The following is a 13,805-nucleotide window of genomic DNA, read 5'->3' as shown; positions in this document are numbered from 1 at the left end:
GGGATTTCTCCAGGGTATTCTTCATAAATTCCTCCAGAAGTCCCTCTAGACATTTCTTCAGGAATTCGTTCAGCAATTCTTGCACATCATCCTTCAAGAATTCCTCCAGTGGTTTTTCCAGAAATTCCTCCAGGGAATGCTCGAGGAATTCTTCCAGAGATGGCTCCAGGAATTTCTCTAGTGATTCTTTCATAAATTCCTCTCGGGATCTCTTAAAAAATTTATTCAGAGCAGGGATGGGAACACTCACTTGCAACGAGTTACATTCAGCTCACATTTCTCAGCTCACAAGGTAAAAGTCGTCCATACATCGTTTCTTGATTGCACGCTTCTGAGTTGAGAAAACTACAAGTGAGTGTAACTCTTTCCAAGTGAGTGTTCCTATTCTTGATTCAGAGATTCGTTCAGAAATTTGAAAATCCCTTCCTTCATCACCCAAGAATTAATCCAGGGATGCCTGCTGGAACACCTGAAGACTTTTATGAATTACTTCAAGGATTTCTAGAGAAATTTCTCTAGCGGAATTGAATTGAATTGGATTTCTTTAAGATAATTTTAGAGAAATACATACAGGAGCCAGGAAGTTATCCAAGAAGTCATCCAGGGATTCTTTCACAATTTCCTTCAATAAATTCTTTAGAAATTTATCTTCGGATTTGTTCAGGAATCAATCTACGAATTCTTTCAAGAAAACCCAGTGCACCTCTTGCAAAAGAATTCCTTCAGAAATTCGTTCTTCGATTGTTTCCTCCAAAAGTTCCTCTAGACATTCCTTCAGGAATTCGTTCAGCAATTCCTCCACATCATCCTCCAGGAATTCCTCCAAGAATTCCTCCGGGGATTTTTCCAGAAATTCCTCCAGGGAATGCACGAGGGATTCTTCCAGAGATTGCTCCAAGAATTTCTCGGGTGATTCTTTCATAAATTCCTCTCGGGATCTCTTAGAAAATTTATTCAGGGATTCGTTCAGAAATTTCAAAACCTCTTCCTTTATCACCCAAGAATTAATCCAGGGATGCCTGCTGGAACACCTGAAGACTTTTATGAATTACTTCAAGGATTTCTAGAGAAATTTCTCTAGCGGAATTGGATTGAATTGGATTTCTTTAAGATAATTTTAGAGGAATATATACGGGAGTCAAGAAATTATCCAAGATGTCATCCAGGGATTCTTTCACAATTTCCTTCAATAAACCCTTTAGAAATTTATCTTCGGATTTGTTAAGGAATCAATCCACGAACTCTTTCAAGAAAACCCAGTGCACCTCCTGCAAAATAATTCCTTCAGAAATTCGTCCTTCGATTCTTTCAAGATCTTGAGACCAGGATTTCTTCAAGAACTCCTGCAGAGATTCCTCTAGGAGTTTCTCAGGGCTGTCTTGGGGGTATTCCTTTAGAAAGTCTTTCAGGGATTCTTCCAAAAAATGTCAAGGAATTCCTTCAAAAATTTTCCTGAAATTCCTCAAAGGTTTCCTTTAACGAATGTTTCAAGACTTGTCCTAAGATTCTTTCAAGTATTTTACCAATTTGTGTAGGAATTTCTCTAGAAATTTATTTTCGAATTTCTCCAAGAAGTTGATCCTCCAGCAGTTTCGTTTGGAGTTTACCCAGGAATTCTATTAGAGATTCTTACAATAATTCCTTCAGTGATTTTCAGATACTCCTCCAGGAATTCACCCAGGGAATACTACATTATGAAGACTTTTGCGAAAATAATCTTCAGATAGGTTTCCATTATGTTGAAGAAAATGTTGAAAGAAATCATGAAGAAAACCCATTCATTTGTGGATATTATAAAATAAAATAAATAAATTTGTGGATATTAACCAAAAAGAAATATTAGGAGTTCCAGAAAAAATATGGCACGAGTAAAGAAAACCCCTTAATCTTCCAGAAAATTGTACAAAATATAACAGCGTGACTGCTGAAGGGTTAAGCAATGCTTTTAGAATGTAATGTTATGATATTCAAATTAATCGTGTCGTTTATACAGGGTGTTAGGTTCGTGAGTGCAAACTTTTTAAAGGGTGATAGAGGACCATAAATGGTGAAAAAAATTGTTCTACGCATATGGTCAAATCTCAACCGTTACGTACTGTGTATCAAACAATTGTCCGTACAGCAATTTTTTGGTCAAAATAATTTTTCATTCAAATGTTCATAACTTTTTGATACGTCAATCAAAAACGCTGAATTTGACCAATCATGAATCATATATTGTAACTCCATTGGTAAAATTTTGAGCGAGATCGAATAAGTTTTCTGAAAGTTATAGAACTTTTCGAAAAACTTGTAAGATTTTTGAACAAATTTTTAAAACATAATATCTCAGTATGTACTCGATGAAACTTTTTCAATTTTTTTTGTGTTACAGCTGATACCTAAGGCTTCCAAATGCAGCTACTTTTGAGGTTTTATATTCACTACAAAAAATATGAAAAATGTGCTTATGTAGTTGACGATGTTTAAAAATTTACCATATTTTGCACATATAATCTGCCAAACGTTTTCCACCAATAAACGTGCATCAACTGAACGAAAAATACATAGGACCTACTCTTCATATGTAGTTTAGTAGGCCCTGTAAAAAAATATTACATTAAGAGAGTTTAAAAACGTTGAAAACATTTGGCACTTTTATTGATCAAAATATGATAAATTTCCAAATGCAGGGCTGGTAGCAAGAACTGATTGTCAAAATAGTTATTTTAGTGACCAAATTCTCGAAAATAGTGACCAAATAGTGACTTGCAGATACCAAAAAAGTGGCAAAATAGTGACTTTTGGCACAAAAATTTGCTTAGTGAGGAAACATTGTAGGACGAATTTGATTCAGAAAATCCTGGGGTACCGCATCATGAAAAAAATCAAGACAAACTTTCATGCTTCATTCCTAAAATTGTACAAAGCTGCATGTATCTACAATTTTCTAGCATATATTGTGCAGAACTAGATGAGCATGGCATGAATGTAAATGGATGTGCCAACATTGATCTTTAGTCGGTTCCGATAGAAACCCTTTAGGCAACATTGATGGAATTTCTGGAAAAAATCTTGATGAAGTTAAAAAAAATGACAGATTCATTTTCATTTTTTTCATTTATTTAGTTCACATCAAATTCATGATAATACTGAATCAACAATTTGCCGCCATAGTACTCGATTTGCAGCTGCAGCTCTCCATCCTCGGTCACGCCCAACACTCGCCAGATCACGCTCCACCTGGTCCGCCCATCGTGCTCTCTGCGCTCCACGCCTTCTTGTACCAACCGGATGGTTAGCAAACACCAACTTTGCAGGGTTGTTGTCCGGCATTCTTGCAACATGCCCTGCCCACCGTATCCTTCCAGCTTTGGCCACCTTCTGGATGCTGGGTTCGCCGTAAAGTGCAGCGAGCTCGTGGTTCATCCTTCTCCGCCACACACCGTTCTCCTGCACACCGCCGAAGATCGTCCTTAGCACCCGTCGCTCGAAAACTCCGAGTGCTTGCAGGTCCTCCTCGAGCATCGTCCATGTCTCGTGTCCGTAGAGAACCACCGGACTTATTAACATCTTGTACATGGTACATTTGGTGCGGGGGCGAATCTTTTTTGACCGCAGTTTCTTCTGGAGCCCATAGTAGGCACGACTTCCACTGATGATGCGCCTTCGTATTTCACGGCTCACGTTATTGTCAGCCGTTAGCAAGGAACCGAGGTAGACGAATTCTTCTACCACCTCGAAAGTATCCCCGTCTATCGTAACATTGCTGCCAAGACTTGTCCTGTCTCGCTCAGTCCCACCTACCAGCATGTACTTTGTCTTAGCCGCATTCACCACCAGTCCGACCTTTGCTGCTTCACGTTTCAGGCGGGTGTACTGTTCTGCCACCGTTCCAAATGTTCTGGCAATAATATCCATGTCATCCGCAAAACAGACAAATTGGCTGGATTTCGTGAAGATCGTACCCCGGCTGTTGAGCCCGGCTCGTCGCATAACACCTTCCAGGGCGATGTTGAATAGTAGGCAGGAAAGTCCATCACCTTGTCGTAGTCCCCGTCGAGATTCAAATGAACTGGATAGCTCACCCGAAATCCTTACGCTGTTCTGCACACCGTCCATCGTTGCTCTTATCAGTCTAGTCAGCTTCCCGGGAAAGCTGTTCTCGTCCATAATTTTCCATAGCTCTGTGCGGTCGATACTGTCGTATGCGGCTTTGAAGTCGATGAACAGGTGATGCGTTGGGACCTGGTATTCACGGCATTTCTGGAGGATTTGCCGTACGGTGAAGATCTGGTCCGTTGTCGACCGGCCGTCGATGAAACCGGCTTGGTAACTTCCCACGAACTCATTTACTTTAGGTGAAAGACGACGGAAGATGATCTGGGATAGCACTTTGTAGGCGGCATTCAAAACGGTGATCGCTCGAAAGTTCTCACACATTAACTTGTCGCCTTTCTTGTGGATGGGACAGATTATCCCTTCCTTCCACTCCTCCGGTAGCTGTTCGGTTTCCCAGATCTTGAATACTAACTGGTGCAGACAGGTGGCCAACTTTTCCGGGCCCATCTTGATGAGTTCTGCTGCGATACCGTCCTTACCAGCCGCTTTGTTGTTTTTAAGCTGGTGAATGGCATCCTTAACTTCCCTCAGCGTGGGAGTTGGTTCGTTCCCGTCCTCTGCTGCACCAACATAGTCATTTCTTCCGCTGCCTTGGTCCTCCGTGCCTACATTCTCTTCGCCATTCAGGTGCTCGTCGAAGTGCTGCTTCCACCTTTCGATCACCTCACGTTTGTCCGTCAGGAGGCTCCCTTCCTTATCCCTGCATATTTCGGCTTGCGGCACGTAGCCTTTGCGGGATGCGTTGAGCTTCTGGTAGAACTTGCGTGTTTCCTGTGAACGGCACAGCAGTTCCATTTCCTCGCACTCCGCTTCTTCCAGGCGGCGCTTTTTCTCCCGGAAGAGACGGGTCTGCTGCTTCCGCTTCTGTCTGTATCGCTCCACATTCTGTCGGGTTCCATGCTGCAGCATTACCGCTCGCGCTGCATCCTTCTCCTCCAGAACCGCTATGTACTCCTCGTCGAACCAATCGTTTCGTCGACTCCGTTCTACGTACCCGATAGTGCTCTCGGCTGCGTTGTTGATGGCTGCTTTCACTGTACTCCAGCAGTCCTCTAGAGGGGCCACATCGAGCACACCCTCGTCCGGCAACGCTGCCTCGAGATTCTGCGCGTATGCGGTGGCGACATCCGGTTGCTTCAGTCGCTCTAGATCGTACCGGGGCGGCCGCCGGTAATGTACATTGTTAATAACGGAGAGTTTTGGGCGCAGTTTAACCATCACCAGGTAGTGATCGGAGTCGATATTAGCGCCACGATAGGTCCTGACGTCGATAATGTCGGAGAAGTGCCGTCCATCAATCAGAACGTGGTCGATTTGCGATTCCGTTTGTTGTGGTGATCTCCAGGTGTAACGATACGGGAAGCTGTGCTGGAAGAAGGTGCTACGAATGGCCATGTTCTTGGAGGCGGCGAAATCGATGAGGCGTAGGCCATTTTCGTTCGTCAGCTGGTGGGCGCTGAACTTTCCAATCGTCGGTCTGAATTCCTCCTCCTGGCCTACCTGAGCGTTTAGATCCCCTATGATGATCTTGACGTCGTGGTTTGGGCAGCGGTCGTACTCGCGTTCGAGCTGCGCGTAAAATGCGTCTTTGTCATCATCAGTGCTTCCGGAGTGAGGGCTGTGCACGTTTATTATGCTAATGTTGAAGAATCGGCCCTTGATCCTCAACCTGCACATTCTTTCGTCGATCGGCCACCAACCGATCACGCGCCTCTGCATGTCGCCCATCACTATAAAAGCTGTTCCCAGCTCACGTGTGTTGCCGCAACTCTGGTAGATGGTATGATTACCTCTAAACGTTCGCACCATAGATCCTGTCCAACACACCTCCTGCAGCGCTACGATTCCGAACCCGCGGTCCTTCAGTATATCGGCGAGTATGCGGGTGCTCCCGATGAAGTTGAGAGATCTGCAGTTCCACGTACCGAGTTTCCAATCGCAAGTCCCTTTTCGTCGCTGTGGTCGTCGCCATTGGTATCGGTTCGCATTCTTCTCTTGTTGATTTTTCGGTGCTAGTCTTTTTTACGGCTGGCTCGCAGGGCCTGACACCAACCCACTAACCCAGGGAGCTGGGCTTACCTTCCCGGAAGCTACGGGTTCTGCATTGGCATTTCCTCCAACTACAGTGCTAAATAGCTAGGCTCGAGCGCCAGTCTTCGCCGGGGGTGGTGTTTTTAATGGGCGCCCAGGAGATAATATTTTACCTGAGCTTCCACCCCCAAAAATGACAGATGTCCAGATTGATAAAGAAATTTTGGCGATTTTATCTGAGGAATTAAAGAAGACACAAACTGAAGTTTATTGAACAAGATTCTGAATAGTTTTCTGTGAACATAATTGCGGATATTTCCTTCGCATTTGTAGACCGATTAAAGGTGAACATTTTTGTCAAGAAAAAAAATAACAATATTACAATCTTCATACTTTGTGGCAGTGCATCGAATGCGCAATTTCTTATGAAACACTTGGAGAACTTGATGTATGTTTTCTGTCATGAATTTCACCATGTTGGAATAATAGATAGACAAATGCTTAAAAATTTGTGAATAAATTTGAGTAAGTTCTCTAATATGATTTCTAGAATATTTTTGCAAGAATTCTCTCAAAATTAAAAAAAAAATAAATTTGTGGAAACAAATAACAGAAAGTAATTAAATAATTTTGATGGAATTCTTTAAATATTTCTCTACATACCCCCTTGGAGAATTTCAGAAGAATTACAAGAAGAAAACTCCAGTTTGCCTAGTGGTTAAGGCTATGGATCGCCAATCTGGAGACGGCGGGTTCGATTCCCGTTCCAGTCGGGAAAATTTTCTCGACTCCCTGGTCATAGTGTATAATTGGCTTCTTTAGCGGTGTTGAGATATTTCCATATTCCATATTTGCATGCAAAACTGAGCCGAAATCCAAAGTTTGTATGGTTGCGATTTGTCGAATCACCCCTCGTCGCATTTTGTACTGGGTGGAGCTGTCAAACAGTTGCCCAGCTGTCAAAAGGTGATTTCGAAAAATCTCTTTGAAATTGATTTTAGGTACCAAAATAAAGTTCTAAAAATCTGAAAAAAATCATAGTGGCTCAGAAAAAGGTGCTCTTTCGTATAAAATTAAAAAATCGATACATTTTTCTTAATTTAAAAACCCAATTGTACTTGCCTCACAATATACAAATTCATGCAATGGCAGGCAAAGAAAGCCCTTCAATTAATAACTGTGGAAGTGCTCAAAGAACAAGTTGAAGCGAGGCAGGCCAAGTCCCAGTGGGGACGTAGAGCCATAAAGAAGAAGAACAAGAAGAAAACAAGGTTTTTAATACATATGAAAACGTAATAGAATTCCTAATTTACTTAAAACGTCTTATAAATATTATTATTTACTAACTTATTTAAATTGTTTCATAGTTTCTGGTGAAATTTTAATAATATGTTGTTACAGGCATTCTGGGAGAAGTTGTTAATTTTAATTTGGGACTTAAAATAGTAACCAAGTCACAAAATAGTCACTAGATTTCCGCAACAGTTTTACTACTTTCAGTTTTACATATGGTCTAGGTCGTCCCAAAACTCCATGAAATATAGGTACAGGATCTACAAGCGAAACTAGTATTATACGAATGACTACTCTATACGCCCCAGACCAATGACCCTTCTAACAAGTAAATGGAGTATTGTATTGTACTGTATAGATGGTACAGATCTTACAAGATCTTACAAGAGCCTAAGTGTTCAGTCCACAAACAACCAGTGCTTGTGCAGGTCTGTGAAGGTCCGTAATGTACCAATGTCCACAAAGGAATATAGAGGTCTGCAAAGATCTGTATTGCTCTTTTAAGATTATCCAAGGTCTTTTGGTTGTTCCGTGCACGGTGCGCTCTCATTATTTGAGGTGTTTTAAAAATTGGAATCAACAATTTTTAAAACAACAATTTCAACACCATGAAATTACAAGGGCATTACATACTTTTGGGCGTTTATCTGTGTATGAAGATGCCTGTTCCAATTAACAAAATAGATTCCAATTCGTAAAACCACGCTTCACTAAGAAATCTGAGACCACATTTGCCGAGAAAAGCGATCATGACGACCAAATGTTTTCTAAGAGGTATTTAATGGCCAATATGGTGATTTTATATTGGAATATTTCAATCATCGCCGACAACTTGATTGGAATTGATGGCAGCTAGTAGTAGCCATTTTTTTCAATGTCTCCCAGGGATCCTAAAGAAAGAAAATTTGACTTCTTTAATGTGGCATCATTTAATAATTTAACAATTTTGGAATTTTTAATCCGCATTTTTTTCAATTTCCGAAAATAGTTGGAAAAAGTGACTTTTTAGGTGAAAATAGTGACTTTAGTGACCTGACCTTGAAAAAAGAGACTTTTTAGTGACCAACCCAAAAAAAGTGACTAAGTCACTAAAAAGTGACTTGCTACCAGCCCTGCAAATGACACTCTGAACATATACAGATTTTTCATATTTTTTGTAGTGAATATAAAACCTCAAACAAAGCTGCATATGAAAGCCTTAGGTATACGCTGTAACACAAAAAAAAATGAAAAACTTTCATCGAGTACATATTGAGATATAATGTTTTAAAAATGTGTTAAAAAATCTCAGTAGTTTTTTTCAAAATTTCTATAACTTTCAGAAAACTTATTCGATCTCTCTCAAAATTTTACTAATGCAGCTTCAATATATGGTTTATGATTCATCAAAATTTCAGCGTATTTGATTGATGTATAAAAAAGTTATGATCATTTGAATGAAAAATTATTTTGACCAAAAAATTGCTGTACGGATAATTTTTTGATACACTGTAGTTATTGAACCTTCCATTTTTTGATTATTATTGCCTTAACTGGCTACAATTTTAAAATTGCCAAACTTATCGCAGTTTGTTTACTCTTATTCGAAAGACTATTGAATTTTCTATCAAATGGCATCTTTGAATCGATCGATTTAGTTAAGTAACTAGTTTAGTTAAGTTTTCTAGAGCAAATATCTCAAAAGTAATGTGTTTTAATTTGTTTTTGTCGATTATCTTTGAAAAATGCGTAGTAAATGAAAATTTGTTATTCGTCAAAGTTCTGGCCCTTGTTCCACTCTACAATTCGTTCTTTGACACCAAACTTCTAGCTCTTATAGTTTTCTTGCAATTTCGATATGTGCGGCACAGTGCTCAAAAAAGTGCTTACCTTGACAGTTGCAAATTTATGATCTAAAATGCGATGTTTAAATCGAAATTGCAAGAAAACGATAAGAGATAGACGTTTGATGTTAATGAACAAATTGTAGAATGAAACAAGGGCCACAACTTTGCCTAAGAAAGAATTTTAATTTATCACGCATTTTTCAAAAATAATTTTCAAAAACAAATAAAAACACACTACTTTTGAGCTATTTGCTCTAGAAAACTTAGTTATTCAACTTAATCAATCAATTCAAAAATACCATTTCATACAAAACTCAATAATCTTTCGAATAAGAGTAAAAAACTGCGATAAGTTTGACCATTTTAAAGTAATAGCCAGTTAAGGCAATATTTTAGTCAAAAACATGAAAAGTGCAATAACTACGCAACGGTTGAGATTTGACCATATGCGTAGAACAATTTTTTCGCCATTTTTGGTCCTTTATCACCCTTTAGAAAGTTTGCACTCACGAACCTAACACCCTGTATAGTTATAAAAACTAGTAGGTAAAAATTTGGTAAGGGTGCTCGCAACGCAACCCCCACCCCCTCTCCTAGGACCGAAAAGTTGACTACGCCCTTGTATGAAGCTTCCCAAAACTCCACCGAGACTCACTGTAACCACCTGGAATCCCCCTGCGCAAAGCAACTGCTTTGGATTGCCTCTGAAACTCTTCTAGAATTCCCTGAAGCCCCCAAGAACCTTTCTAAAAAGCTAATAACTGAAACTGCTTTAGAACACCTAACTGCTAAGCAAATTCAATTCCTGAGGGTATTTAACTACAAATACAAGTTGCTACATGATCTGCACTAAGTAATTTATTGTGCCAATTTGGGACTCATCTTTGACTCTTCAGATTGATGCCATCCTCCAATGGTCGAGAGGATGACGTCCTTACGACTGCTGAGGGATGGGAAAGGATGGTTAGTTGGACAGTTCTTCGCTTGTCTACAATAATTGTTTCAGTATTCAACTATCTTATTTTTTTTACAAAGAACTAAGAGTTGTTCAGTTATTCTGAAAAATATTTCTAGCACGAAATTCAATCATAATTTTCTAAAGAAGATCTTTAAAATGATGAAGATATTTCAAAGAGGGTTTGGAGGCTAAATTCATAAAAAAGCTTCTGGTTAACTAGTGCAACTACAGATAGGTACTCACCAGTCGATCGCCAACTGCCGAAACCGCAATCCAGGTACCACGCGTCCACGTGTGAAATCACCAAATTAAATCCAGCGCTGATGAGCTGGTAGTTTTCCTGCCACTTACTCCCGCCCCACACCTGCACTGCGAAGGAATTTTTCGAAAGGCACGGATAGTTGGTCAACCCACTGGACCACACGGCCACCATTTTCGGCGCCACCCCCTTGTTGGCAATCTGCAACCGGTGGTACGCCTGTTGCATAAAATCGCACCACAGTGTTCGCATGTCCGACTCGTTGAAATGCTGCTGCCAGCATTCCAGGTTGACTTCGTCGCCTCCCAGGTGGAAGTAGTCCAGAGGGCCCGTCAGTTCCAACAGTTCCTCGTACAGCTTCTGCAGTATCAGGTAAGTGTTGTTATTTTTCGGATTGAGCTGGCCACAGGGAGGCTCCCCACAGTAGTAACTCCACGGTTGCTGGTTGATGCAAAGACTCAAGTCACCCAGGTTATGCTTTGGGCCCCAGTCCCAACCATTCCCGGCGTGTGCCGGTGCGTCAATTTCCGGAATCACTTGAATCCCTCGTTCTCTGGCAAACTTCACAATATCCCGAATATCCTCCGCCGTGTATATCTCCTGATCCGAATAGGCCCCGTACTGAGCCAACTGAGGGTAATGTTTCGACACCAGCGGGAAGCTCTGCGAATCCGTAATGTGCCAATGGAACCGGTTCAGCTTGGAGTGAGACATCCCCACCAGGGTTCGTTTTATCGATTCTACTGAGAAATAGTGTCTCGATGTGTCTAACATAAGGCCACGGAAACTATAAAGAAAAAAAAAAACGAAGAGAAGCAACAGTTTGTCCCCTGCTGTTACCAATGAATAATTCACACGAACTTACTTAAATCTTGGCACATCTTCAATTAAGGCTTTGTTCAATACTTTCAGGATGCGTTCCTCGTCGTCGAACCAAATCAACTGTTGCAGCGTGGTGAGGGCGTGCTTTGCGCCGAAAAAGCTGTTGGCAAAAACTTTCACCACCAACGAACGTGCCATATCTGAGGGAGATATATAAAAGATAGAATTGGGTGAACTGAGTCTATCTGTAGGGTGTGCAAACTCTGGGAAGAAAGTGAAATCGAAATCGCAAACGTATATAGTAGCTCTAGCCGTATCGGATCAAAATTTACTGAGTTATAGCAGCAGGTGTCCAAAATAGGTGCTCCTGCCCAAATGGTCCCAGACTCTACATCACCTGCTTTATCACAAAAAAAATCTACTTACGCCCAACGGTCATGTTGTAACTCTCATCCGTTTGCATTGTGAGGTGAACTTCCGGCGATTTAACTACATTAACCCGAATATCAAACCGATCCACATCGTACCGACTGTCATCCACCGCCTTATAAAATCTAATTTTCGCCGCAGTCCCTTCCATTTTAGCACCAATCTCCTGCTGACCCCTTCCCCAAACATCATTCCCACTATCAGTCACACTAGAACTATCTCCCTCGTCTTCTCCTGCACCATGTGCCACCAGAACCGCTCGGAGCTCTTCTTTGAACACTCGAAAGGCGTCCCACAGTAGATCCTCCACCGGTTTGTGGGTAGTTCGCACGTTAAAATGCACATCCGACAGTCGGAAGCGGGAAGCCTTACTGCCAATCGAAGCCTTCCCCGTCGGCTGTGGCCAAATGTTAATCGGCCCACAGGTCATCGTGCAGGTGAGAAACGGTACTCGTTTCCCCGCCGTGCTGCCCCCGAACGCACTCTCCGGATCGCTGGGCTCAATGTAGTGCTGCCGGACGCACCGGTTGTTGACGCACTTGTACGTCCAGGCTTTTTCCGGTGAGCTTTAAAAAAAAAATAAAGCAAAGAAATCACTTACCCTGTTCAACACCCTTCGAAATCTCAAACAGCTTACTTTACTTTCGGTGGCGGCAGCGCTTCAAGAACCTCACCACCCTCACCGCCACCGCCGGCTGCTTCCCGGTGGAAAATCCTGGCAAACAGCATTGCCGATCCGGCCGGTTTCAGCGGACTCTGGTTTTCGTTCCAATAGAGCAGCATCACCAGGAATATCATTACCAGCAGCAGGCCGAACAGGGTTTTCCTGAGCGAGCCGGTGAATGCCATCTTCGTGATAAAGTTGGTCAGTATGGTCGTTTTGAGATTGCGCTGCTGCGAGTTGCGCTACAGTGGGAAGAGAAAAGAAAAATAATTAGAAATCACCAAAATGGTATATAAGACAATTATATCTTTTTTATGTTTTATCTAACATGCATATTTTATAAATCTATATTTAACTTAAAATGTTTGAAGTAGGGCAATACGCCCATTATTAACACAAGTTAAATTTTCGAAACGATCTCTGCAAGATTTATGAAACTCTTCATTGTGACTCCAGAACGAAGTATCGGAGAAATCAATTGATTCAGGCAGAACTGTTGAAAATGGAAAGGAATCTCTGGAACGATGTCTTGTGCAACTTTCCAGCAATTTCAGAGCAATTTCGTAGATGCCAGTATCGCCAGACTAGCTACGCTCACACAAGGAACCAATGAGACTATCTGCCGGGGACTAGCAGGCATCTTCAGTGTGTGAGCGTTGGTGATATTAGATTTTTAGGTCACAATGGCGCCTGCCACGTCAGGGGTGTTGGTGGGATATGGTTGGCAGAGGGTTCACACATTGGTGTGTGGATGCCAGGCGTAAGGTAATAGTTCGCTTGATTGCATAACTTGTAGGCGTCATATGATAGATTGACACTGTGCTGTGAGAGTTGGAAGGAAGAGAAACGGCTTTTCAGCCATTTCTAGATAGTAGAGAGAAAATGGATAGAAAGATACAAAGTAGGATGAAAGGAACGGGCCAGACATTGAACTCAGGACCTTCTGTATGTGAATCAGAAGCGGTAGCCACCAAGCCCGTTCAGGAGAAACTGGATACTGTTAGAGGTATTCTGATCAAATGATTTTCCTGAAGAATTCAATTGGCTTCTTTAGCGGTGTTGAGATAATTCCATATTCTGAATCTCCAAGTCAAACTGAGCCGAAATCCCAATTTTCATGAATTTTGGAGCCCGGGAACCTATTCAAAAATCAATTTCAAGTTAGTGGGAGCAATTTGTCGAATCACCCCTCGTCGCATTTTGCATTGGGCGGAGCTGTCAAGCAGTTGCCCAGCTGTCAAAAGGTGATTTAAAAAAATCTCTTTGAAATTGATTTAAAGTGCCAAAATAAAGTTCTAAAAATCTGAAAAAAATCATAGTTTCTCAGAAAAAGGTGCTCTTTTGTATAAAATTAAAAAATCGACAAATTTTTCAAAATTTAAAACCCCAATTACTTACCTATAAAATCTGTTTAAGAAATTT

General features: G+C 41.4%; 1 protein-coding gene across 1 annotated transcript; it reads right to left on the bottom strand.

The window, feature by feature from the left end:
• Nucleotides 1-10,345: 10,345 nt before the first annotated feature.
• On the bottom strand, nucleotides 10,346-12,659 carry LOC109426798 (probable beta-hexosaminidase fdl). The gene is made up of 4 exons (XM_062843786.1): nucleotides 12,357-12,659; nucleotides 11,717-12,285; nucleotides 11,334-11,490; nucleotides 10,346-11,255 (listed from the first exon to the last, which is right to left on the bottom strand). Exons 1-4 carry the CDS (start codon nucleotides 12,566-12,568, stop codon nucleotides 10,361-10,363), a joined length of 1,833 nt encoding a protein of 610 aa, XP_062699770.1. The 5' UTR covers nucleotides 12,569-12,659; the 3' UTR covers nucleotides 10,346-10,360.
• Between the last annotated feature and the right edge of the window lie 1,146 nt (nucleotides 12,660-13,805).

This window comes from Aedes albopictus, unplaced genomic scaffold (assembly GCF_035046485.1).
Source record: "Aedes albopictus strain Foshan unplaced genomic scaffold, AalbF5 HiC_scaffold_536, whole genome shotgun sequence".
Lineage (NCBI taxonomy): Eukaryota > Metazoa > Arthropoda > Insecta > Diptera > Culicidae > Aedes > Aedes albopictus.
The sequence above is the reverse complement of the archived record's forward strand: the minus strand, read 5'-3'. Positions and strand labels throughout refer to the sequence as shown.